The sequence below is a fragment of the Oryctolagus cuniculus genome, chromosome 4 (assembly GCF_964237555.1).
Source record: "Oryctolagus cuniculus chromosome 4, mOryCun1.1, whole genome shotgun sequence".
NCBI classification, from domain to species: Eukaryota; Metazoa; Chordata; class Mammalia; order Lagomorpha; family Leporidae; genus Oryctolagus; species Oryctolagus cuniculus.
Window position 1 is genome coordinate 161501781 of NC_091435.1, and position 27899 is coordinate 161529679.

At 46.5% G+C, this 27899-nt stretch overlaps 1 protein-coding gene across 3 annotated transcripts in view; it reads left to right on the top strand.

Annotated features, from left to right (window-relative positions):
* RARB (retinoic acid receptor beta) overlaps positions 1–27899 on the top strand; it is a 436317-nt gene that overhangs the window by 248329 nt on the left and 160089 nt on the right. Inside the window, exon 1 of one of the 3 annotated variants that reach the window (XM_002716220.5) lies at positions 12477–13427. The exons of 1 other annotated variant lie outside the window; for it this stretch is intronic. In XM_002716220.5, the coding sequence (XP_002716266.1) occupies positions 13271–13427 (157 nt within the window). In that variant the 5' untranslated portion in view covers positions 12477–13270. Of the gene's footprint in view, positions 1–12476; positions 13428–27899 lie in introns of those variants that run through there. One more of the 3 variants, XM_008266071.4, reaches the window with a different exon arrangement.

Here is a 27899-nt window from a genome sequence, read left to right on the forward strand (position 1 = left end):
TTTTGGTTTTTTTATGTGTCATGTTTTGCTCGATGCAAGGTCACATGATTTTCTCCTATGTTTTCTGGTAAAAGTCTATAGCTTTCTGCTTTACATTTAGGCCCATGACCCATTTTGAGTCCATTTTGCCAGTGGTGTGGGCCAAGGTTCACTGGTTGTTTGCTTTATTTGTTGGCAATGAATTTCTCATTGCCCCAGCCCCATTTTTTTGTTTTTTAAAAAGCCTGTCCTTTTTCCCAGTCTGCATGTAGGTTGAACTGCCTCATCAGTGAATTGAAAGCACAGGACTGTGCCAAAGATTTCATTTTTTATATGATGTCTACTAGTAATTAGTCCTAATTGTATTTTCTTTACAGTGAGGCCATTCTAATTGCCTTAAAACAGTAGATCATAGTTTCTGCCAACTGTAAGTTGCTACTGGGTTGTCCATGGCTCTACTAATCAGTTTCTTCCAGGAAGTTCTGTTTGTCCATTAAGTCATTCAACAGCTGTTTATCAAGGGATTGTTATATGTCATGAACCGTGCTCCTTACTGGGCTCATAGTGGTGAACTAGATTGAGTTGCAGCCCTGACGAAGACTACTTTCTGTTGTGACAGACATGTTCAGCATAAATATATGCCAGATAGGACTATAAATAAAGATTACGGGGCCAACGAACACACAGTGTGATGGACGTGACCTAGAGTCCTATTTTAATTAGGATCATTAGGGTCTTAATTAAAGCAACATGCTCAAAAAAAAAAATCAAGGAACAGATGAAATAAGTCATGTCGATATCTAAGCCAAGAGTACTCCAGGCAGAGCAAAAATAAACTAAGAGACACTGAACAAATGTATTTGGGATGTTTAAAAAATAAATGCAGAGGGCTCTTGGGGTGTTCACATTGAGAATTTTAGACCTTGAGAAAACCCTACATATTGATTTGGTTCCTGGACTGCTGGTAGATTTCATCTTCAAAGCCAATTCAGTGGATTGGTAGAGAATGCTTAGCACAGCACATTTTTTCATTAAAGGTACAGATTGTAAATATTTTTAGCTTTGTCGACCAGACAGTTTCTGTTGCAATCACTCAACTCAGTCATTGTGTGAAACCAGCCAAAGACAGTATGTAAACAAATAAATGGTTGTTCTCTGCATTGCAGTAAAACTTTATTTTCTAACAACAGGTGGTAGACTGGATTTGGCTTTTGCAGTCTTCCAACCCTTGGCCTACAGTATGATGTTGGGCAGCCTCACCTGGGTCTTTCAGGGGACACGTTAATCATTCTGTCGTGGCCTTCTGGTTGCACCTTCTAGTATACACATAAATGTATTTTATACCAAGAGGCACAGCAGCTTGTCATGGTACTGATAAGACCAGAGACGTTCTCCTAAGCGATTAGTGGAAAGTTATCCTCTGGCCTCCCAGCTCAGTGTTAGACTAACCTGTCCTTACCCCTCCAGGGCTGCTACACATCACTCCCTCTGTTCAGTGATAGCAGTTTGGTGAGGGGGTGGATTGTGCAGAGAGGTGTGGTTAGGCGAAGCGGGGGTGACCAGTGGTAGTGAGCAGGGAGGAACTTGTCAGGGCCTGTGAGTTGGGAGTTCTCTGTGGCCCCGTGCATTTGGCTCCTTTCTTCCAGGTTGAGGGAAGGTACCTCTCCCATGAGGGCCTCCATGGGAAAGGAGGGAATGACTTCGCGAAGTCTCAGAGTAGAAGGGCAAAGCAGAGGGGAGAGAAAGCTTCCTCTGCTGTGGTTTTCTCAAAGCCTGAGATGCCATATTTGAAGGTCCTCTGTGTGCACCATGTGGAATACACTGTTGGACCAGAGGTCAGATTCTGACAAGTGCAGACGAAACACCATAGGACCCTATGCCTTCTCACTAGGTAGCCCTGGGTGGGAGGTTGTGGAGTCACCATGCTTTGATGCCTTGCAAATGAATCCTACATTTTATCATTGTACTCTGCTTGCCCACACAGAGGAGCTACTTCTGGTTTCCGTCTATTCATTTCTTTTCTTACCCTCCCATGGTTAAGTGTCACCTTAAATTTTAGAACTGTTGCCTTCTGAGATGTCTTTGTTAATGTCTTTTGCAGCATCGCTATCTCAAAAATAAGCAAGCAATGACAAAAGGCCAAAATTCAATTTTGGAAGCCACCCTGACTTCTCTAAGACAGGTTTTCAAAGCCCTTGCTGAGGTAGAAGATGGCTTTACCGGGAAAAGACAAAAACCATTTTTAGTCAGAAATATTTACATTGTATTTAATATGCATGCCTATATACACATATGTCTGTGTGTGATTTGCTTCTATACATACCATCGCTTTTCCAACAGAAATTTCACAGGGACCGCCATCCAGTATTGTGTTGCTTTGACAATTCCCACTGGGTCTCATGGGACTTTTCTATCTACCTTTTCCCTCTCGGAGAGCAGGATGAGTTCAACCTCCCATCTTCTCTCCAACTGCCTCTCTAATGTATTTGTACTTTTTCCTTTCCCTTTCTTAGTGGAATCTGAAGGAAATTCCTTTGAGCCTTTAGCTTTGCCTGTGTCAGAAACTTTTGTGTTGTTAATAGAACTCAGCTTCATTAGCATTTCAAATCCTGGGATGCTCTGAAAGGTCAGTGTCAGATCTGAGGGGCTTTCCAGCCACAACCTGATTTATCAAACCTGCTTCACTGAAATCCCCAGTGGCCCGTGCCTTTGACCGTTTTTCTGCCAGCGGGTCTCATCAGGAAATCCTTTTCAAGGATTCTAGCAGAAGGCACACATGCATGATCTGAGAAGTTTTACTTTCGTCCCTTTCCCAACTCTCTCCATGTTGGCCACCAATAAGCCATGCTCTGCTTCCTCCCCGGTGGTGCCTGGGTCATGGGTGAGCGATCAGTCAAAGGATGGACGGATTGGTAGGTGGGTCAGTGAGTGCAACTAGGAGAGATGAGTAAATGTAGACGGGTGGGTACACGGGGTAGATGCATGCAGGGGTAGGTGCATGCAGGGATGGGGAAAAATAGGTGAAATGGGTGCATGCAGGGATGGGGGAAAAAAAGGTGAAAACAAACCTTCCATCTTGGGAAATATCCTTGCCATTTCATGGTCTGTGATTGGCCTTAAACCCCTGAGACTGAACACCACACCAGCAGAAGAGCCACGTGCCATTTCCTCCCACCCACAGGAGCACCAGGGTGGATCTTGTCAAGAATTTCATTGCCATTCTGATTCAATGTCTGCTTTGTAAAATAAAAGAAACCACCATCTTCCCTTATACAGTAAAAATGCTCTCTTACACAGCAAAATGTGATGAGGTTATAACCGGATTAACCCATTGTGGATGAAAATATCCTGATGCACGCACTGCGCCTAGCCTACCAAACACCACAGCGTAGCAACACAGTCACAGGTTGGGTGGGTCCCCTGTGATCCCTTAGCTGGCTGGAAGCTGCTCTCTCACCTGCTGCCCAGCATTGTGCATGAGGGGCCTCCTGCCCATTGCTAATCCAGGAAAAAAATCAAAATGTAAAATGTGGCTTCTGCTGAATGCCTGTCACTCTCACACCGTTACAAAGTCAGAAAATCTGAAATTGAACCATCGTAAGTCAGGACAGATCTTAGTACAAAACTGCTTTGATGCAGTGGTTCTTCCTCAAACATTTGCAGCAGAATCTCTTGGGACACTTGCTCTAACTGCACGTGGCCGCAGCCTGCAACCTGAAACGTCCATCCTGGTTGGAAATCACTGTCCTGACAGAACACTCTCTGGGCCTAGCAGCATTGGATGTGAGTGGTGTTGAGGGATTGTGCTAACTTCATTTTCCTCCCTTGCAGTCTTTGCATTGACATTTTAGAAGTATTTATTATATCTCAGGCAGTGCTCCAAGTGCTTTTTACTTGTATTACCTCATTTAATCTTTACCACAACCTTTTGATGTAGGTACCAGTAATAATTCCATTTTATAGAAGAGGGAGTTAGGGCATGTTCAGGTTAACCAACTTGCCTTGGGTCAAACAGCAGGTAGGAAGGGTGCTGGAGTTTAGACGTAGTTGATCTCCGAACTCTGTAGTCCTTCCCGTCACCTTTCACTGCCTCTCTGATCCATTAAGTTGACCTTTTCAAGTGAGCGCCAAGTCCGATAGAACTTTTGTGTTATTCTATTAATGTGATAACTGTAAGTCACATGAGAGTTCTGAGCACTTGAAATGTGACTAATGTGACTAAGGAGCTGAGTTGTTACTTGCTTAATTTCGGTTCATTTAAGCAGCATGCTTTAAGAGCCAACTGATAATCTGTTCAAGTCTAGACCTCAAAAAAATGAAGTGCTGAGCTCGGAATTGAAGCAGGCATCTTGGGACAGGCGTTGTGGTGCAACAGGTTGAGCCATCCCTTCTGACCGAGCGCAGGTTGGAGTCTCGGCTACTCTGCTTCTGATCCAGCTCTCTGCTAATGCATCCTAAGGAGCAGCAGGTGGTGGCCCAAGTATTTGGACCCCTACCACCCCCATGTGAGACCCAAATGGAGGTCTAAGCTCCTTGGCCCAGTGCTGGCTACTACAGCCATTTGGAGAGTGAACCAGTGAATGGAAGAGTTCTCTCCCCCTCCCCTTCCCCCCCTCCCTCTCCCTTTCCCTCTCCCCCTCTCTCCTGTCCCTCTCTCTCCTTTTCCCTCTTCCCCCTCCCCCCTCTCCCCTTCCCCCTCCCTCTCCCTTTCCCTCCCCCTCTCCCCCTCTCCCTCTCCCCCTCTCTCCTGTCCCTCTCTCTCCTTTTCCCTCTTCCCCCTCCCCCCTCTCCCCCTCCCCCCTCTCCCCCTCTCCCTCTCTCCCTCTCTCCTGTCCCTCTCTCTCCTTTTCCCTCTCCCCCCTCCCTCTTTCCCTTTCCCCATCTCCCTCTCCCCCTCTCTCTCCCCCCCTCTCTCCCTCTCTCTCCTTTTCCCTCTTCCCCCTCCCCCTCTCTCTACCCCTCTCCCTCTCTCTCCCTCTCCCTCTCTCCTATTCTCCTCCCTCTCTCTCCACCTCTCCCTTTCTTCCTCTCTCCCCCCTCTCATCTCTCTGCCTTTCGTGCAGATTGAAAATAAACAAGCACTTAAGAATTATAACATTGTCATGAAATCATTTACTCTTTGAACCCTGTGCTGTTTTCCTTCCTTGAGGAATCTTGCTGTTATTTTAAGCACTCCATTAACTAGGGGGCACATCTAATATTAACTCATTGAAAGAGATACTGACATGAAGCTACTAAAAAAAATGGGTAAAATAATAAATGGAAGTCACGAGCAAATTGTAGCATGGTGGTGCCACTGGCATCTACTCTTCTTCTCCCAAATACTACAGGAGGTGTCAAAGGAAATGGTGGACTTCCAGGCAGGCACTGATGGAGGAGGAGCAGGGGCCTGTATGGACATTTGAAGACATAGCTTGAATCTACCACCCTCTTGTACAGGGAGTGAAGTAGGAAGGTGGGAAGTTACAAGTCAGGAGAGAAGGCTCAGTGGCTCACTCTGTCCAGGTGAATAATCAGCCATCGTATTCTTTGGGGACAGAAGTTGAAACTAAGTGAGGCTTTCAGAGGAGAAGGAAAATTAAAGTGTTCACAAAACCCAACTGTATATAGCTAGGGTTTATGAAGCTGGAGACAGAAGTGGAATTTGGTTAAATTCCTCAAAGTTGATTTTGAGCAGAAATTGGTGAACTACATAAGGTCCGTAGGCTACACCTAGTCCACTACCAGTTTATGTAATTAGTGATGGTTTATTTTTTTTCTGTAAAGAATTATTTATTTATTACATCAGACTTATGGGAGAGAGGAAGATTTTCCATTCTCTGGTTCACGACCCAAATGGCTGAAACAGCCAGCATTGGGCCAGGCTAAACCCGGGAGCTTAATACTCCATCTTGGTATCCCATGTGGGTGGTGGGGTTCCAAACAACTGGGCCACCATCTGCTGCCTCCCAGGATGCAAGTAGGAAGGAGCTGGATAGGAAGCAGGGACTCTAGGAGCCTCACCCGGTTCTTCCTCATGCGTGCAGGAGCCTAAACACTTGGGACATCTTCTGCTGCTTTCCCAGCCACATGAGCAGGGAGCTGGATTGGAAGTACAGCAGCTGGGACTCGAATCAGCACCTGTATGGGATGCTGGTGCTGTGGACAGTAGCTTAACCTGCTGTGCCACAGTGGGGGCCCCAGTTAGTTAGTTTTGTTGAATGTTTCCTTGCCCACTTATTTACAGGTGCTCAGTGGCTCCCTAATACTATAGCAGCAGAGACCAAGAGAGTTTTCTGACCTGCTCCAGAAGAAAAGGTGTCCAGCCATTTTAGAGTACAACTGTATATGTGTATAAATTTTAAAATGTACCTGGGGTGGGCATTGTGGTACGTTAAGTTGAACCACTTCTTGGAACACCCACATCCTATATCAGAAACCTGCCACTATTTCTGATCCAGCTTCCTACTAATGATCACCCTAGGAGGCTATAGATGCTGCCTCAAGTACTTGAGTCCCTGCCACCCACATGGGCACCCCAGATAGACATCTTGGCTGTTGGCTTCCCCCTGCACCAGCCCTGCCCCAGCTATTGGCAGGCACTTGGGGAATGAATCAGCAAATGGAAGCTCTTACTCTTTCTCCTCTCTCTGTCATGCAGCCTCACTAATAAATAAACTTTAGCAAAGTTTTAAATGCACACATGTTCTTGTAGTACTGCCACTAAAATTTCATCTAGCAGGTGTATTGGTGCATATGTTCACAGGGATGCTTATAATATTAAAAAAAAAAAACCAGAAACCTAAATGTCCAGTACCTGGACATTTTTAATGTAGTCTATTTATACTGGTTATTTTAAATGAATGCTTAAGGAATATTGCTAAATTTTAAACTGTTGGAGAACAATGGGCATTACAGAATTTTATTTGTGTTAAAGTGATAAGCAGAACCCCTTTCAAAATATATACCCTGCCCCTGTCACATGTGGGTACTCAACCTTTGGTGAATGGATATGTGGAGATGAAGGGGACATGAAGCAGTTCATTGAAAATTCATACATCCTTAGTATTGTTTTTCCATGAGCTTGTCTGCCTCGTGTATGTGCTGTTACTGTTTACATTGCATTTGCTAGACTAGACTCTGCATTTTTATAAGTGTATATTAATTTTTAAAAACCTAAATTTCAGTGGCGGACATTCGGTGTAGTGTTTAAGATTCCTCTTGGGATACCTGCATCCCATATCCCAGTGCCTGAGTTTGAGTCCCAGCTGGACTCCCAATCCCAGCTCCCTGATAACATGCATCCCAGGAGACAGCGAATAGTCAGGCCCCTGCCATCCACATGGGAGACCTGGTTGAAGTTCTCAACTTCGGCATGACCCAGCCTTGGCTGATGTGGACATTTGGGGAAATGAACCAGCAGGTGGGAGATCTATGTCTCTCTCTCTCTTTCTCTCTCTTTTCTGTTTCAAATAAATAAAATACATTTTAATTAAAACATAAATATGAATTGATTTTTTTAAAGATGTATTTATTTATTTGAAAGGTGGAGTTGCAGAGAAACAGAGAGACATCTTCCATCTGCTGGTTCATTCCTCAGATGGTGGCGATGGCTGGGACTAGCCCAGGCCGAAGCCAGGAGCCAGGAGCCAGGAGCCAGGAGCTTCTTCCAGGTCTCCCACATGGGTGCAGGGGCCCGAGGACTTGGACCATCCCCCACTGCTTTTCCCAGGCCATTAGCAGGGAGCTGGATCAGAAATGGTGAGCTAGGACTCAAACAGTTGCCTATATGGGATGTCAGCATTGCAGGCAGCAGTTTTACCAGCTATGATACAACGCCAGCTCTAAGATAAATCTAAATTTAAAAAGGACCATGGAAACCAGAAGAAACAGCCAAAGAGTGGTCTTCCCCAACTTGCTGTGAGGGGATGCCCAGCAGTGGTGGTCAGCTGGGGCATCGCTGGCACCCTCTGCTCAGTCCTGAGACTTTCAACTTGCTAGTTGGGACCCAAAGAAACTATTGGGCTTGAAGAAGTGTCGTATGAGTCACATGGAGCAGAAATCCCAGAAGCACAAAAGAAAAGAACCCAGAAGCATGGAAAGAGGAAAGCATGGGACCTTGCTTTACAGGTAAGCAAGTGGGGAAGACTTCACACAGGAAACTTTGACAAAGCCGAGTTCTAGAGAAAAGAGCCATATGGGGCCAGTGTTGGGGCATAAAGGGTTAAGCTGCCCCGGCTGCTCCACTTCCAGTCCAGCTCCCTGCTAATGTACCTGGGAAAGCAACGGAAGATGCCCAACTGTTTTGGGTCCCTGCACCCACGTGGGAGACCCGGATGAAGCTCTTGGCTTATGCCTTGCTCAGCCCTAGCCGTTGTGGCTATTTTGGGGAGTTAAAAAAAAAAAAGAAAAGAAAAAGAGCCAACTATTCATGGACAGGGAGCTGCACTTGAGGAGGAGAGAGGACTCTGAGGACAAGCACAGTTTGGTGGGTTTCTCAGAAGACCTAACCTTTACACTGGTATCCACAACCACCTTACAAGGCCACGTATGAAAAGCACATTGGTGCGTTCCAGGGCAAGACCCACGGATCAACAGTCTGTTGTTGATTCCTCTCTGAACTTGACCCAGCGGCAAACACAGAAGCAGCTCTTCCTGGGAATGTGGTAGCCTCAGGACTTGGATTGCGCTGGCAACATAGCCCGGCCTGGGCTTCTCTGCCCAGACACACCCATCACTCATGGCTGGCCACTCATCTGGCAGAAATGTGACAAGAAGGCTGTGGCACCGCCTTTGACACTGGCATCCCATGAGTGCTGGTTCAAGTCCCAGCTGTGCTACTTCCCATCCAGCTCTTCAGGTAAAGCAGCAGAGCATGCAGACAGGTAATGGGGCACCTGTCACCAATGGAGTTTCTGGCTCCTGGCTCTTGCCTTGCCCAGCCCTAGCTGTAGCGGCCAGTTGGGGAGTGAACCAGCTGGTGGAAGCTGTCTGTCTCTCTTTCCCCCTCTCTCTGTAACTCTGCCTTTAAAATAAGTAACATAAATATTTTAGAGCTTATATATTAATGGGGAAAAAGTAATAGAATTAGCAGTAATGAAACAAAAACCCACACAGGTTGGCACGTATTTAGAAACTGAGCCGCGTCCACCTCCCTCCCCCGCCATCATCACTGTGGCTTCCTGTTCGGTGCTTGCCTTGTGGCTGGGATGGGTGTGTCTGTACTGGTGAGAACCTTCTCACTAGATATCACAGCGTCTTTGTCCGATTTTGTACACAGCCTGCTGCAGCCCTGGGCCACAGACGCCTCTTCTTTCTTCAGAAATTCTCCAGTTCAAACATGTTTGCAGAGCGTGATTCATGGTGTTTCTTTCTGGATTGTCCAGTGGGTAATTGCTGTACAAAAACCAGAGAAACAGATGTAGACCCTGAACCTTGGCTATAAATTTTTGTTTTATGATTATGGGTTTCAAATGTGCTGTGTCACACTGACAAATATACAGTTACTCTGAAACAAGATGGATTTTGCTCTCAAACTTTGGCTTTTTATTTTTGGCTTTTTGTTTGCTTGTTGTTTGGAATAACTTTTATTAGGTCATTGATCAAACACAAAGAAAATAGAGGAAAGGACATGTACCAGAGTTTGTTTTATGCCATACCAAGGGGATATTTGGGTAGGTTTCTTCCAAGTGTTTGGCTCATGTTTAAAATGGGTGTCAGTAATTTGAACTTCACCGTGAACAAATTATCTAGTCTATTTTTCACTTCCTACCCTATTCATTAATCTGTGTAGTACCTTGTATTTAAAGAATCATGGTTTATTTGTGTGTTTTTCCTTCATTTTTGTTAAAATGAAGAATTTGGAGGAAGGATTGACTTTTCGAGAAGTATAGAATTAGATTGACTGATAAAGAAATAATAAATTGTGGGGTCTGCTTTATAAATTAATACTTGGATTAAGTAATAGCCCCAGTCATTGCCATGAGCATAATTAATTCATGATGAGAAATGAGTTGACTTTTGAATACTGTTGTGGTGGAAGAAACCCATAATATTCTGTTCACAAATACCAATCACACAGTTCAAGGCCCAAGTTCAGTTAAAAGAACCTGAGAATGATTATAAATTTTATTTGTAAAGATTTATCTACTTGAACGGCAGAGTTAGAGGGAGAGGTACAAAGAGAGATCTTCCATCTGCTGATTCACTCCCCAGATGGTCCCAGTGAACAAATCTTAGCTAGGCTGAAGCCCAGGAGCCAGGAAATCCAACCGGGTCTCCTACATGGGTGACAGAGGTCCAGACACTTGGGTCATCTGCTGCTGCTTGCCCAGGCACATCAGGGACTCATATTATAGTGCTCATATTATGGGATACCTGTGTCGCAGGTGGCAGTTTAATCTGCTGTGCCACGTTAGCCCCCATAAGCTTTAAATTTTCTTGTGCAAAGGAAAAAAACATCAAATCCTCCAGTGCTTGCTACGCACGTGCACGCACAGAGTGCTGCTGTTTCTGTGTGTGAATGTAGTGGAAGGAACGTGGCCTTGATCAGCCCCCTTCCTTGTGGGCGCTGACTCTAGCTTTAGAAGCAGAGCGAATAGAAATTGGAGATCCTCCAACCCCACTTTCACATCCCTGACACCAGTGCACCCTTCCCTTTGGGAAAAGAGGCCTTGCAGGGAAGTGCTGGAAGGCAGACACCTGTCCACACCTCCCTGTCAGCGGTCTCTAACTCCAGTTCCTCCCCCTGTCACTTAGCAACTGTTCCTCCACCTCCATGACTCAGTATAAATGAGCCCAATTTCCGAGGACCTCTGAGAAACTGGAATGAGCGTTTGGAGCTCTGAGCCTCGGGGACCAATAGACATTGGCACAAAAGGTGATGCTTTGTGTGTGAGTTTACACCTGTCTTAATGACAGTACCTTAAAGGTGTTGGGGAAAATAGAGGAAAAAAAAATAACCAACACAAAATTTCCACCAAATCTCTCCCCTTTATCACTGGGAACTTTTCAACAGCAAGAACGGAGCTTGCTGGGCCCAAAATTGTGTTAATGCACCTTGGTGAATCTTCCACCTGGTAAGTGTGCACAGGGCAGACTTTGCAAGTTACACCACTGAGCTACTCCTAGAGCAGCGATTCAGCATGGGGCAGGGTCTACCCCACCCCCACCCAGGCTTTTAAAAGGCGGGGGTCCCAGGGCACAGCGGGGCTCTGTTGGCTGAAAGGAACCTGGAGCAGAGCTGTTCCCTGCAGGGGGCGAGCTGCTCTGCCTCCCTGCCCACACCCGGCCCCGCCCTGGATTGTAAGAGAATTAGAATAGTAGAAAGCCAGCAGAGGAGCGAGGGTGCTTTAATTCCTCCCCAGAGTTTTCCCGTCTTTGATGTGTGTTTCATCCCTTAGGCAACTTGTGCAAGACAGCCGGCCTCGGGGAGGGCTGGCACTCAGGTTGACAGCTGTCTGTGGCCTGGGTGTATTGTGAAAATTGCGTCTGTCCTTTTTAAGGCTGGCTGGGAAGGTCCTCCGTCCTGGGTGTCAGGATGCAAGGTAGAGGAAAAGTCCTTTTCTCTTGAGATTATTTTGTTTCTATCTGAGTTTGGGCAGGGGCTGGGAGGGGCTCATGTTGGCCCTGGGGAATGGCGGAGAGACTCATAAATTAGGGCACCTCATAGTGGGGAAGGCGTGTGATGGGACAGGAAGCCAGCATGTTGTTGGAGTGTGCTGCTGTGGGGACAGCAAGGCCATTGTCACAGAAGGCTAGGCAGCCAGGGAGCTGAGTTCTGGTCGTGCTGCTGAGCCCCTGTGGGCTCTCTCAGCTTCTGTGCCCTGCTTTCAAAAATGTGAAGACGCAGCCAAGACTTGCTCCAGCATATTTGCGGAGCTTGTCTAAGTGTTATTTCCTTCCTTCCCAGAACCTGCGGAGGAAGGTAGAATTGTATGCCCATTTTGCAGAGGAGGTCATGGAGGCCCAGAACACTTCTATGCATACCCAGTTTAAATGGGTAACAGCTCCTAAGTGATCAGCCGGAACTGAGCCTAGTTTAGTTCGACTCCCAAATCCATGTTCGTGCCCACAGTTCTTGGGTTTCCTGAAATCAGGATCTCAAATCACACGCACGCCCGTGTGTGTGTGTGTGTGTGTGTGTGTGTGTGTGTGTTTGGGGCAGGTGTAACCCTTTCCTGGCTGCTCCGTGTATTGCCTGCTGCCTGCAGAGGATTTCTCACAAACTCAAGGAATCCGCCACGCTGGGATTCTACTCCACAGCCACGCGGTCCCTCCCGGTCCGGGCTTACAAAGAGGCAGACCGAGAAAGCCCGTGCTCGGTGGAAAGTTTCCCAAGGCAGGCTTTCCCAAGGGCTGGCCGCGGTCTGCGGCACTCTCTGGGGGAAATGGAAAAGTACCTAAGCTCCGAGCAGCGGACCAGACCGGGAGGCGCTCCGAGGAATGTCAAGGGTGGGCAGGGGGCAGCGGCGGGCAGGGGGGAGCGCTGGTCTCCCGGCTGCGCCGTGGCCGCCGCCGCGAATCCAGAGGCGTAGCAGGAGCGGAGCGGGCGCTGCACGTGAGCCTCGGCGGCGGTGGCGGCCCAGCTCCTCCCCTGCTCGCTTTCAAAGCCCCTGTCGCTTTGTGTGTAAGGTGAGAAATGGGCAAGGCAGCGCCGGCCTGCGCCGCCGCCGGCCTCCCGGGCTGTGCGCGTTTGCGCGGCTGCTGGGAGGTTTTAAGCGCTGTGAGAATCCTGGGAGTTGGTGATGTCAGACTCGTTGGGTCATTTGAAGGTTAGCAGCCCGGGAAGGGTTCACCGAAAGTTCACTCGCATATATTAGGCAATTCAATCTTTCATTCTGTGTGACAGAAGTAGTAGGAAGTGGGCTGTTCGGAGGCAGGAGGGTCTATTCTTTGCCAAAGGGGGGACCAGCATTCCCCCGTGCGCGCCGGGCGAGGACTGCGATGCCGAGGGCGCGGGCGACCCGGGCTGGGTCGCTCTGGGCACCGTCGGGCTAGGCTCCGGGACGCGTTCCGAAGGCTTTCTGCAAGCGTGCGCTTGGAAGGAGAACTTGGGACCTTCCTGGGAACCCCCCGCCCCGGCTGGATTGGCCGAGCAAGCCTGGAAAATGGTAAATGATCATTTGGATCAATTACAGGCTTTTAGCTGGCTTGTCTGTCATAATTCATGATTCGGGGCTGGGAAAAGAACCAACAGCCTACGTGCCAAAAAAGGGGCAGAGTTTGATGGAGTTGGGTGGACTTTTCTATGCCATTTGCCTCCACACCTAGAGGATAAGCACTTTCACAGACATTCGGTGCAGGGGAGATCATGTTTGACTGTATGGATGTTCTGTCAGTGAGTCCTGGGCAAATCCTGGATTTCTACACGGCAAGTCCGTCTTCCTGTATGCTCCAGGAGAAAGCTCTGAAAGCATGCTTCAGTGGATTGACCCAAACCGAGTGGCAGCATCGGCACACTGCTCAATGTAGGTTTATTTTTTTTTCTTCCCTTCTTCTACCGAGAAAAAAAAATGAATTGTCTCTCTTGCATGCAGTAAAGACGTTGGAAATAAACTGCATCGGTAGCAAGACAAAGGGTTTAATGATTTAATGCTGAAGGGAGTGTGATGTGCTGGCGTGCTTTATTGATTCCCTCTGCTGAAAATTTCCTGTTAGATTCGGTTTTCCTCCCCAAGAACCCCTCCTGCAACCCTGCTCCTCTCCTCCCCAACCTTCCAGTGTCTTGAAAATAGTTTTAAAAATATGCATGCATGGGGGGGCGGGGGACAGGGTGACCGCAGGACTTGGAAACATTCTTCAAGTAAGGCAGTTTGACACATTGTACAGTTTTTACTCAAATGTTTGGGGTGTAGGGGGGAGCGGTTAACTTTGCTGTTCTTTGAATTAGCTACCAGTTGTAGATATATAACCCTCCTCCCCTCCTTGTGTGTTTCACCAGTCCAAAGTAATTAAAATATGACATCTTCCTTGCAAGGAATTTAGCCTAATTAAGGTGGCTGCTGCTCCCGAAGTTCATAAACCACCAGCTCAGGCTGCTGCCTCCAATGTTTTCCTTGCGAAGGAAAGGCAATATTTCTTAGCATTGACCCTGCTGCCACCTTTCCGAGTCACTTTGTTGGTCTAAGAAGTTGCTGTTTTGCTAGAAAACTGCTGGCAGTGAACACCCCTTGGGCTGAGCCATCCATTATTTCCATATCTTGCCTTTCAGCTGGGAACCTGGACGTTGGTTAAAGGAAAGGAAATATAAGTGGGGTAGCCCAGCTTTTTTTTTTTTTTTTTTTAAATATTGACTGTTTGGTTATCTGATGCTGACACGGTGCCGAGGCACGAATCTGCTCCACGGTAGCTTGGCTGCAGGCTTGAGGGATGAGCGGGAGTCCTAGGAAATCCCACCTTCGGGTAGCTGTAGTGGGAGCCTGCAGGATGCTTCGCCGCCCTGACAGTGATTTAGATAAATGGCTCAGCTATCTATCAAAATGTTTTTAGTACTTTATTTGACAATTCATTGGAGCATTAGCCTGAAAATGACATTTTAAATCTTTGTTTTCAGAGAGGTCAAAGTTTAACTGGAAGAAATTGAGTTTTCCTAATAACAGGGTGGCTTATCTAAAGGGAGAGAGGGGCTGGTGCCGGGGTTGGAGTCGCCCTCTCTGAAACTTTTGCTTGAGGACACTTGCTTCGTGGGCCAGGAAATCAACAGGTTTGCAGCCCAGAAATCAATAACCGTTTGATGCCAGCGGTGTGGGCCGACTGAGTTAACATTTTGTGGGGCCATGGGCAGGGCAAAATGTCATTTTCAGAAGATGCCTTCATCTTCAGCTGCCCTGCAAATTTCTTTTCTTTCTGGTGGGCTTGTTTTCTTTCCAGAAATCTCAAAGAAAAACTGCTTGTTACAAAGTAAGTTTCTAATCCTACCACCCGATCCTTTAGCTCTGACCCCTCTAGCAACTGAAAATCCTATGAACCGTTTCAGTTGGAATCCCAGAGAGCTGCGACTCTGAAACTTTTTCCTATTAGAGGAATTGTAATAAAATACGTTCGTGTGTGTGTGTGTGTGTGTGTGTGTGTGTTAACAGAAGCAGTGGGGAATGCTTGGGATCCTCTGGCTAAGCCATCGGACCTTGTGGAGCTTTTTCCGTGTAGGCATTCTCTCTTTTGTAATTAATCCTCTAAACATGCCTATTAAGTTGTAAGAGTAGGGGGAAAAGCTTTGTTTGTTCTCGAACAAGTTAAACAAGGGATTTGCTTTATCTGGGGGAGCGAGTGGTGAATGTGTCATTCGCCTAGGGCTAGCCGATAAGCAAGAAGTGTTGATAACAGCAAAGTTTAGCTAATCACAGAAACTTGCATTAGACAGAGTAAATAAAGACATTCGACAAAGGGATTTCAGAAATTCCAGTGTCTTATTTTTGTAAGCAGGGCAATTAGTGCTTATTGTGATCAATTTCACAAGGGCTGAATTCCACACTCCAGCTTTAGGCTAAATGAATAAAATGTAAATCTTGTTTGTCGCCTGCAGAGTTCTTTCTCCTCCATAAACCACTTGAGGAGTGGTTGGCTGAGTTGTGGAGGTGACTGGGTTTTTAAGCATAAATAAAACTAAAGCTTTTTTTAAAAATATATTTTTTTAGAAAGATTCTAACATGTCTGTGCCACGCAGTATTTGGCTCGAGGTTGTGTAGCCAGTTAGGGCTTTTTGAAATAAAAGCATATTAGGGCTCCTTTTGTATAAGCAAGAACGTAAAAACCACAACCTTTTCCATTTTACTTAATGGCTGTTTTGACGAGAAGCAGATCTGTTTGTGCTCTTAACATAGAGGAAACAGCGGGCAAAGAGGGAGAAAAAAATAGTACTGAATTCCAACCCAAAGTATTTTCTGCAGTGTGTGTGTATCATCACTAGGGTAAAACCTTCAAACATAGAACACAGCACAAGCTTATTTTGAAAGGTGTAAGAATATTGCCTTTTTTTTTTTTAATTTTAAAGACAGAAAAATGATATGCCAACCAGCTGCGGGTGTTGGAGAGCTTGTGAATTGCTTGTTATAAACAGTGGAAGTCGGGATTAGGGGGCTACTAGGGGAATGTGGTATGAATAATAGGACTGAAGGCTGCCCCTGGAAGTGTGGGAGCCACGAAGTTTCTCCACGGGTACCTCCTGGGTTATCTTGATTCTAGGTGGCTCCAGATGTTGTCAGCATTAATTGCTCAATAGGCATAGGATACATCTTAGCATTTTGTGACCTAAATATAGTTGCTTTTGGTGAAATGTCACGAGTGTGACAACTTCTTGGCCTTGTTCCCTGTCTTCTCCCTACTCGACACATCAAAAGGAGAGAGAAAAAAAATATTTTCTTTTTGAAAGGGGATTTTGTCCATTAATGAGAAGAAACTATTTTTAAAACAAACAGTAGCGATGTGTGATTAGGGAAGGAGAAAAGTCCTCTTCTCAAAGCCCTTGGACCCAAATTTTAAGTATTAAACAGTATCTAAATCCTCTCCCAGTGAGATATAAATTGGGGTCAAAGTGGCAAAATCAAAGATACCCTCTGAAAGAGAGACTAAATAAAGACTGACAGCCACCTTATGAATTGAATGGGGTTTTGAATAAATATTTCAGTGAAAAGGAGCGATTGTTTTTCTAAAGTAGGACATAATTTTCTGCTGCTCTGCCGCATGATGATGGTAACTAATACCCTCAGAAGGGGACTTTTGCTTCAATCTCAGAACGCAGGGCAGGGTCCTTTTAAAAACAAGTGGAAGTTTTCCCTCCCTAGAAAAGAAGGAATGTTCAAATAGAGGCAGTAACCAGACAATTTCGTATCTTTCGCAGAGGAGTACTGATGTGTAACTTTAAAAGAAGTAGAAAATGCATGAGTTTACCTCCGTGGCCAGACCAAGGTGAGCTCCGAACAGTTGGAAAGGTAGATATCTGTCCCTTATGCGTGCGCCGTGGGATTGATTGGGAAGCTGTAGTTAGAATGTGAGTCACAGGCCCCCACGCAAAGCCTCTGCAAGGAATCAGACCTTCTCTTCCTAATAGATCAGTGGCCAGCATGGCCATTTCTGATAGGCCAGCTGACCGTGCTCAGAAGTTGGCGCCTCATTTCTGGAAGCCTGGCTCTGACCATAGGTGACCAGTCAATATGATCCTGGGTTTGTGTTTAAGGCATAAGGATCAAAGAAAGTTCTTCCGGATAGCACGTATTTATAATTTACTTTCAACATATGTTAAGCCCCCAGGTGGCCAAAAAGGAAGGAAAACCTTACTGTTTGCTCCCTTGCACAGCCTACAGATGCTCATTAAACTCTGGCCCAGGAGGACAATATATGATAAATGATAAAGATGATAAATTCTGCTCTCAAGGAATTTGCATTTTCTAAAGCAGTTTTTTTAAAAAGTTGAGGATTTTTGAGTCAGAAAATTACTCAGAGGATGGAGATGTAAAACCAAGATGCAGAATATAAAATTGTTTTTCAAGTGGCGAAGGACTTTAACAATAAATGCACTGATCATTTTGGAATATCTTAGAATCTTCTATAAAGTGTGAGTACATGTAAGTGCCAATAAATTTATCCTTAAATGACATTTTTATATTTTAAATGTTCTAATATAAATTCAGTTAACTATCAATTAAATAGATTATTTCAGAAATGGGAGTCTTTGATGAAGGTTAATCAGAAAAATCTTGGCTAAAAACCTTCCTGCAGTTATTAATGTAGACGCTTGCCTTTCAAATTACAGGGTAGTTAGGGCAGTCATATATCTCTGATTTTCTAGAATAACGCACTTTCAAATATACTGCCACTGTTCCCACATAAATCATTGAAATATGCCAGATATTTCAATATTACGACATCTCCTAGGCTACCCCTTGAACCCAGGAGTGGCACAGAAAGTCTTTGTTTGGATTCCATGGTCAAGCTAGCCAGGGCGCTTACAACTTAATTTTCCCATTGTGACTGAAGATGGCCTTGTGTTTCTGGGTCACTCTTCTGGACATGAATGGCTTTGGCAGCCAACTGTAGACCTGGAGGTAGAAGGCAGCCCCTGCAGAACCGGAGTGGGGTGTGGGTCTCACTCCAGCACCTGTGCGCCGGCACATGGGTTGCGGTGGCGACGGGGTGGCAGTGCAGTGGAATTAAATTGCTGGGAAGACATCTGTATCAGCCTTTTGCCAGCTTCTTACAAAGCTAGAGCTGAAGGTGATGGAGGAAGGTGGACAGAGTTAACTGAGGTTTCGGATTTATCCATATCCCCTTGGTAAGCGGCTTGGCTTAAGTACCTCTGGTTAAACAGGAGAGGAGATAACCTCCATCTGCAAGATCTAATAACATAGCCTCATCAGTCAATATGTTGCTCTGATTTCTCTTCATTCCTGGCTTCCTTACTTGGTCATTGAGGTGTGTGGTTTCCATTCTAGCTCAATCCCAAGCCCCTTTAAATGAATGAAAAATAAAGTTGCTGAAGTTCTGTCTATGGAGCAAGCAGGAGAGGGGGAGTTTGCAGGCATTTTATACATTGTCTTGAACTCTCTCTCCGAGTTCCTTAGACAGGAGTGCAAACAGGCAGTGGAACTGCTGACTTGCTCTTTCTCTGGCCTTGCAGGATGGGGAGCTGAAAGGGGGCCATTCAGTAAGATAAGACTCCTGGCCCCCTGCACGATAAGGCGAGGATAACAGGAACTGACGTCAGCGAGGTGACCCAGGCTGGCCAAGCATTTCCTCTAGTCAGGGCCTGCAGACTCCAGAAGTCTCCAAGCCTCCCACTGCCCTGCTGAAGTGACCCAGCTGAGGGGAGGGAGAAGGGAGAAAGTGAATTTTAAGGAGATGGGGGAGGGCGCACCATCGTGGGTATCCCTGATTCCCCAGCTCAGATTTCTCTAAAGAGAAGCAGAGACTGTAACTTCAAGGGGGGAGGGAGCGATTTTAATAAAAGTTGATTCTGAGATTATTGTTTTAATTTTACATTGTCACATAATAGATGTTTGCAGCTGGCCACCTTTTCCCACCGACATCTCACAAGACAGTCCATCCTGCAGTCACCAACTGCCACCCACCCACAGACCTTGCCAGCCCTCCGTACAGCACAGACCCTGAGGGAGTTCAGTGTCAGGGCTAATCCCCGCTCCTCCTATTTACTTTTCCAAGTCCAGAGTTCCCACCCCTATCCGCATCATATGACAGTGCTGCTAAAGCCGGTTCTTTTTTACTGGCCAAAACCCGCCAGGCAGTTTTCCTGCCTTCTCTGCGTTGGTTCTCCCCCCCTGCCCCCCCCCCCCCCACACACACACACAAGGTTTTGCCTTCCAAATGAAAGATCTGGCTTCTGGGGTTGGGAGAAGGAGCTGTTCAAATGGAAGGCTGCCCATGTAGTCTGTTAGAGTCCCAGGTTCACCCGAGTCACCTCCTGTCTTAAAGACAGCTTCTTCCTTTTTCCATTTTAATTAGAAAACTTAAAGGAGTTACCCATTTCCCTCATTTGACCCAGGACTAGTGGAATGTTTGCTGGTGGCGGTGGTGGTGCTATTGATCAACCACTGTTTGCCACAGATTAAAATTTTACCAAATTTGTGTTTTTTAAAAAAAATAGCTGAAATCAGAAGTCAGCTCCGACCACGTCAGAGGAATGTGTGCATCAGTCAGCTAGCAAAAGAAGACGAGTGGATCGCATACATCCTAGTTTTTGTCCAATGTCCGGAGCGAACGAACACCTCGTATAATAAACCCCTCTTCTGCAAAAGAGCCGAGCTCTCCACAGCCACGGTGCCTTTGTCGTGTCATCGTGGTCCACAGCGATAAAAACCCCTTTCAGCTTCAAAAGATTTTTTAGGGTCTGGTCTATTGGAAAGCTTGAGGGTATAATTAACTCGAATGGAAATAGAGGCAGCAAAATGTAGTTCCTGATGTTTTAATTTAGCTCAGTACTACCATGTGTTATTGGAGAGAATTCTTAAAGGCAAACATAATTATTTCATTATGGGCTTCAGAATGCTTTCATTGCCTTTAATGACAAGAAGCTGTATAAAAAGGCATACATTTTAATTAGTCCTCCTTATATTTACATCATATAAATAACAAATAATTGATGAAAAACAAGTCTTGGGAATGGATGATTTCACATGGTGCGCTGGTTACAGTTTAATGATGAAACATTTCTCTGTTGCTTTGCATTTTAATTATCTAGGCATTACTGTAGTGGGGCCATGGAGCTAAAATACCATCGTTGTCGTTTTATTACAAAAAAAATCACAGTTAATGCCTCCAAGTTGAAAGCGGGAAAAGGTAGCTAGATGCTGGTCTCCTAGGAGGTAAATTGTCCGCTGCCGTGAATTGTGCTACATTTGGTAGCGCTTTTTTCTTTGCCCCTTCATCCTTTTGGGTTAAGATCGTCAGGGGCTTCCCTGGCGTTTTTAATGGCCTCATCTTCTGCCCACCTTTCCTTCTCTCTCTGCTGCCTGTGTTGGAGACCGATGTGACAGTGCCTTGCCAAATGTGCCCCGGGAAGCACAGAGAGAGTTTTGTCTGTGTTACAGGCCCGCTCCACCTTTGATTTTATATGAAAACCCATTCCACATGATTCATCCGTTGTGGTGTACAGAACACTAATTGTTATTATTGATTTTAAATTCCATGACCATTGCAAGTAACCCAGATGACTGGCAGATAAAGGGTAATAATCCATGGAGTTCTGGAACTGCTTCGTGTTTGTCTGGAGTACTTTATGTGATCAATATTAACTGCCCCATTGAAACTAACTGCTGTATCAAATAACAGTCAATCAAATGAATGTGCTTAGAGATTATTTATTGAAAGCTTTAATTGTTCACTGGGGCCCTGCTTATCAGAGGAAACAATAGGAACTAGAGATAGGTTTGCATTCCCAGGGAAAGTTGGAGGATGTGGATGAATGGGGCAAGAATTTCCAGAAACCCACTGAGCAGGGCAGAAGTTGCAAAGCCTGTCAAGGGGCTGTTTGGAGGAGAAGGAGTGGAAAGCTGTCACCCATCAGAGCTCACTGCCTGTCCCCGCTCCACCCTTCCTCCCAGCCCAGTGCCCAGCTCTCCATCTCCACTCCCTCCTTGCTGCTTAATGGTCTGAGATGGTGGAGATAGCCTGACTGGACACAGGATCGATTTTCCAGCTCGGAAATGGGAATAACAATGTCTACACGGCAGGATTTGTGGAAGGATTAGAGATCGTGTACATTACAATTCTGTTCTCATCTTGAAAATATACGGAAGTAACTGGATAGACTTTGCTCATTTATTTGAAAGGTAGAGTGACAGGGAGGGGGGGGGAGAAAGAGGGAGGGAGGGAGAGAGGGAGAGATCTTCCAGACCACTGGTTCATTTCCCAAATGCCTGCAACAGCCAGGGCTAGGCCAGGTGAAAGCCAGGAGCCTGGCCCTCCATCCAGATTTCCTACACAAGTAGCAGGGGCACAGGTTTTTGAGCCATCGCCTGCTGCCTCCCAAATGGTGTAGCAGAAAGCTGGATCAGAAACAGAGCAGCTAGTACTGGAGCCAGGCCCTGGGGTAGGAGACGTAGGCATCCCATGCAGCGGCTTCACCCACCTGCTCCGATTTTGATATGACGCTTGGGGCTTATTGCCTTAGTATTGAACTAATTTTTAATCCCCTGTACATTATGAATCTCTGTCCCTTGGTGCCGTGGTTCCTCTCTCGGTAGCTCACTCCCTGGTTGGCAGTCCTTCCTGTCTCTCACAGTTTGGGGAGCACGGTGTTCTTGATTCAGAGGCATGCATTTACCAGTTACCCCAGATTTCCTGCAAATGATTGACTTTTACAAGTGAGTGTTGTCCCCCTCAAAGCTGCCACGGTACACAGCCTGAAGACACTGTTGGTGGTACCTGCCGATGAATTAGATCTCACAGTGTTCGACCCAGCAGCCGGCTCTCGGGGTGGGCATTCTGCCTAGGGGTTAAGATGCTGCATCCCACGCAGAGTACTTGGGTTCAGTTCCCTGCTCTGCCTCTCAACATCAGTGTCCTGCTATTGTAGACCCTGGGAGGCAGCAGGGATGACTCATGGGATTGGGCTGTGGCCACCCGAGTCAAAGACCTGGGTCAAGTTCCTGGCTTGCAAGCATTTGGGAGTGAAACAGCAGCTGGGAACCCTCTCAGCTTCTCAAATCTGTTACAACAGAGCTCTTGGTTGTCTGCCATGTGCCAGGCTCTTTGACAGGATCGGTGGGGGATGCCAAGGATTCAGGCACCATCCCTGTTCCTCCTGGGAGAAACTTACATACACAAGTCGTTGTGACACCCCTTAGAACGCGGACATCTCAGGACTTTGAACCTGAGATTCATGATGGAAAGACTGAGAAAGGGCTGAGAACCACAGCTGGTGCGTAAGACGGGTGGCCAAGTGACTTGCCCAATTTTGTCACAGTGGAACAGGCATGATGCTTTTCTGTGTGTGTCGCTTTATAGGCTGTCTCAGGCAGTGTGTCCCTAAGAGCAGTTTTAAACCCAGTTTGCTTCTAAAAGGCACTCGTATGTCTGCTTCTGGAGTGTTTGATACATAATTCTGTTCTTTCCACAGCAGCTTTGATTAGATGAGATTTTTTTTGGCAATTAGAGATTGGCTTCCACAATTTACTGCTGTGTGACAAACCATCCCAGATTTTGTGGCCTTGCGATTTATTACCTCGTATATTCTGTGGGTCGACTGGGCTCAGCTGGGCAGATCTCTGATGCCACATGATGTCAGGAGGGTGCCTCAGCCCAGGCGTAACGGGGCTGGAAGTCCAAGAAGGCCCCTTCGTAGAAGCAGGCCCCTGACACTGGCTGCTGGCAGGGAGTGCAGCTGTGCCACGTGTCCAAGGAGCAAGCAGACGTTCCCAGGACTCTCAGCGAGGCAGAGCTGGCAGAGCCTTTTCCTTGTATTGTACTGGTTACGCAGTGGCAGGGCCACCCAGCGTCAGCCCTCTGTCTGTTGGAGGGGGAGTGGCAATGTGCCATGGTCTGTAGTGCACCCCAACATATATAGCCTCTGTGCCCCTCGATATGACAGAGGAGACTGTCCTCTGAAGCCGGCGAATTTGGTTTTCGGACTGCTTAATCGGTGGTGAAATTCTGCTCTGCTCGCTTTTTGTTGTCAGTGGATCCCGAGAGCCTCAGGGGGAGGTAACGTGGTCCTCATTTTATGGATTGGAACACTGAGGCTTGGGGAAGGGGAGTGACTTGACTGAGGTCACACCCATAGGACAGGTCTCTGCAGTCCCAGCTCTGGCAGGTACACTGTGCCACCCCTGTCAGCCCGGTGAAGCATCCCTGAAGAGTTGTGTGCGTGCTAAGAGTGCCAAGAAAGAGCCACGGAGTGTTTTGGTTTGGGGGAAAGGTGGAGAAGAGGGGTAGAGGACTGTCACTCGCACCACTTCCTCTGATTACGTTATCTTCTCTAATATAAATCACAGCCTTTTAAAGGACAGAGGAAGCTCTGCCCCAACTGCGTGGCTGTTTTACGCTGTCACCCCTTTGTGTTTGCATCCTGTTTGTTGTGGGCGTCTGTGCCGGCCTGCTCGCTGCGGTAGTGCACAGACGTCGGGAGCAGGATTGGCCTGTGTTTTCTGAGGGTTTGCGGGCAGTTGGGACACAGTACTCATGCACTCACAACCCTCATCTGGGGACAGGTACTGTGATCTGTGCTCAGTGGGGCCTCCTCTCGTGGCTGTGTCTTCCTTGACCAAGAAACACCCCCACCCAAAGACAGAGAAACTTTCCAAGAGTTAGTGAAGTCGAATTGATTCTTGCTATCTGTTTTAATTATGTTGACAGTGTGCCAGACTTAACCGTTACTATATGTAATGAAATTTACATGAATTGGTTATTATTATTAACTTTTCAAATAATGCTCTTTTCTCAGTGACTTCAAATATATTTTCTTTTATTTATTTGACAGATAGAGTTAGAGAGAGAGACAGAGAGACAGAGAGAAAGGTCTTCCTTCTGTTGGTTCACCCCCCAAATGGCCACTATGACCGGAGCTACGCTGATCTGAAGCCAGCAGCCAGGTGCTTCTTCCTGGTCTCCCATGTGGGTGCAGGTGCCCAAGCACTTGGGCCATTCTCCATTGCCTTCCCCAGGCCACAGCAGAGAGCTGGACTGGAAGAGGAGCAACCAGGACTAGAACCCGGCGCCCTCATGGGGTGCCAGTGTCCTAGGCGGAGGAGCCACGGCACCGGCCATCAAATATATTTTAAATACAATGGTTTTGCGTTTTGGATTTTTATATACCAGCTTCTACCTGTTTCTTTCATTGGAGTGGCATATGTGCTCTTGAATTTTATATGTATATGTAGATATTAATTTTGAAAATTTGGCTTATCTGAGGGAGCAGAGAGACAGAGAAAGAGCACCCTTCAATTGCTTCTCACCCCAAATACCTGCAATGACGAGGAGTGGGCTGGCTGGAGCTTGGAACCCAGTCTAGTCTCCCATGTTGGGGGCAGGGACCCAGCTCCCAGAGCCAGCTGCTTCCCAGCATCTTCATTAGCAGCAGGGTAGAATCAGGAGCCAGAGCCGGGAATCAAACCCAGGCACTCGGTTAGGGGACGTGGGCATCTTTCCCATAGGCCAAACACTGCCTTTGGAAGAACCAGAGACAGGTGGACCAGTTGAAGTGAGTTTCCAGAAGTCATGTGTTGGATGGCCATGCGAGCAGAGGTAACTGTGCAGGACACTGACATGGTACATTGTGCAGCGCACTGGAGTTTGGCAGTCACCCTGTGTGCACTGCCTCTGCTGTGAGGCACCTTGCTTTTTCCAGCTGTAAAATGGACCCGTGATGCTTAGTGTGCTAGTTTAAGATCAAAGTTTTAATCAAAGACATATATAAGAGTATGTTTGACACATAAGGTTTGTTAACACATTATTTTTTTCCAATATTGTTTTTTTGTTCTAATGTGGGAAAATTGAAAACACTTCACAGTGAGACACTGGATACCTACTACATCTGCTGTTAAAATGATTGACTTTCTTCCCTGTAGTTTTTACACTTTTCTTGTTGGGTTGATTGGGTTCCTTCACTAAACTGGGAAATCTTTCAGGTCAGACATTTTCTCTCTGCTAGTATCATGCTTGGCCCATGATCAGCACTCAGGAAGCTACAGCTGGGTCCAGGGATATGTTCAAGTACACGGCCGTCCGATGTACTTGGTGTCAGTGCTATCCAAGAACTGTCTACAGTGATGGAAATCATAACTTAATTTTTTTTAATTTGAAGGGCAGAGACAGAGTGAGAGAGACAGGCAGACATGGAGCAATCTCCCATCCACTGATTCAGTCCCCAGATGTCTTCAGCAACTGGAGCTGGAGCCAGGAGCAAAGTCCAGATGTCCCCCATAAGTGGCAGAGACCCAAGTACAATTTGCTAACGCGTGCTGCCTGTTGGAGTACCCAGGCACTTGGATACGGGATGCAGGCATCCCAAGCGGTATCTTAACTGCTGTGCCAAATCATCACCCTGATCTATTATTCTGTGATGTCCAATAGAATAGTGTGTCTATTGAGCGTTTGACATGTAGCTAATACATCTGAGGAAGTGGATTTTTTTTTTTTTACATTTTAATTCCTTTTAATTAACTTTGAATATTCACATCTGGCCAGAGACTGCTATATTGGACAACACATATCTGTAAACTTCAGCTATTATTTTTTCCAATATTTGTTTATTTCCCGTTTCCCTTTAGCCTGTGCTCCTTTCTCTGAGCGCTGTGCACAAGCCCTAATTATCTCTTTATGTAGATGGTAAATAGACGGCAGGAGAATGTAAACATAATACTGTAGGGTGGTGATTTCAGTCATTGTTTAACTGCTTTTCCTTCTGGGCGGAACTGCTCTTCCTGGGGCCTGGCAAATAGTTAGCACTTATTTTGCAGCCGTTTATTTGGTAGAACTAAGCCGAGATTTTAAGGAATGCCAGGGGGCTGGCCTTCAACTCTCTTTCCTGTCGCAGTCCTGTGGCTGTGGCATTCGTGGTCTCTCTTGTGCCTTACCCCTACGTGGCTTTCAGATGGACACAGAGTACCTCCCAGCACCATCAAGCTGCGTTCAGCTCAGCGTGAGCCTCTCTGCAAACTTCAGGATGGCAGAGATAGAGACAGACAGACACAGTTTGTCTTCTAGAAAGTGCTGTGCACTCTTCATCCACAGGGCCTTCCTCAGCTCATGTAGGTCTGCTCTTTGTAACTTAGGAGCTGGTGCACAGTAGGCGTTCAGTAGGTTCTGAGTGTTTGTTGTTCAGTGAAAATTTAGGGGTGCAGCAGGTTAAGCTCCATCCAGAGCACTGGTTCAAGTCCCAGCTTCCTGCTAATGCTCCTGGGAAAGCAACAGAAGATGGCACAAGTGCTTGGGCTCCTGCGGCCCCTGGAGGAGACCCGGATAGAGTTCTTGGTCTGGTCTTGGCTGTTGCCGACCATTTGGGGAATGAAGACCTCCCCACCCCACCCCCGTGTGTGTGTGTGTGTGTGTGTGTGTCTGTCTCCCTAATGCAGCTTTTCAAATATTTTTTTTTTTTTTATAAAATGAACTTGGGATCATCTCAAGCTGTTTCTGCTTGTACTTGTTTGTACATTCCTGGGTCACTCAAAACACCTGCAATAGACTTGAGGTTCAAGTGTGCTTGTTATGACAAGTCCTCAAAAACGCACGAGCTAGGGATGCGTGTTTAGTCTAGTGGTTTCAGATGCTTCCTGGGACATGACACCCCCTATCAAACCGCCTGGGTTCAAGTTCTCTCTCTGCTCCTATTTCAGCTTCCTGCTAATGCACACTCTGGGAGGCAGCAGGTGATGGCCCAAGTACTTGGGTCCCTGCCACATGTGGGAGACCCAGATTGAGTTCTAGCCTCTTGGCTTTGACCTGACGCAGCCCCAGCTGTTGTGGGCATTTGGGGAATGAATCAGCAGATGAGAGAGCTCTGTCTCTCTGCTTTTCAAATAAATAAAATTTTCAAAATGAGTGAGCTGCAAAACAGCTTTTCTGAAAATAGAAAGAGACATTTACTTGGGCTCCTGGCACTCACACGGGTGTCCTGGAAGCGGATTTTCTGAGGTGCCTTCCATCAGCCAGGATGTTACCATGCCCCCCAACTCTCTCCTCGCACCTCCACTTTTTTTTATCCCTACCTAAAAATAGTGTGAAGAAAGGAAATAAAAATACATCTAAAACTACAATCAAGAGAAACTTTTGAACTCAATTTTGCCTGCCCACATCCTTTCAAGTTGTGCTTCATTCTTTATTAAAATGGAGCCATCAGTGTCAACAGAATTGATATTTATTGAGTGCTTATTATGTGCCAAGTACTTACAATGAACGGTGCCATCTACCCTTCCCTGCCGCCTCGGGAGAAAGGCCTTGTCATTCCTGCGTACAGGTGCAGGTTCCCAGGGATGGAGAAGTTCAGGAACCCACCTGCTGAGTAGGATGGAGCAAGTTTGCAAGTTCCCGGTCCAGCTTTGTGTAATGCTGGGGGCCTCCTCCTTGCCACCTGTGCAAAGTAAATTCCTGATTGCCGTGCTGGCTAGGGAAGGTTGGATGCCTTAGAAACCACAGAATAATGAAAGGGTTTCCTAGTGAAAGCTGAAAACAATACATTTTTAACAAAATGGGCAGTTACTCTAATTGCTGTGCCCCTACTGTTCAATTCCTTTTTATGTCCTAATTCATTAAATTATGTGCACGCAAGGCTTATTATTTACAGATGTATGCACTTTTAACTGGCTCATATGAAACAGATGTTTCACGAAAGGTAACAGAGAGCAAGTGATCTGAACCCCCCCTTTAGTGGGTATCAAGTGAGCATTATGGCCCATTACCTGCAAGTCTTTTGCCATTATTTTGAATTGCAATGTCCAGTGTGGGAAGGAGAATTCAATTTGTCCCCTGGAGGAACAAATAGAAATATAACAGCC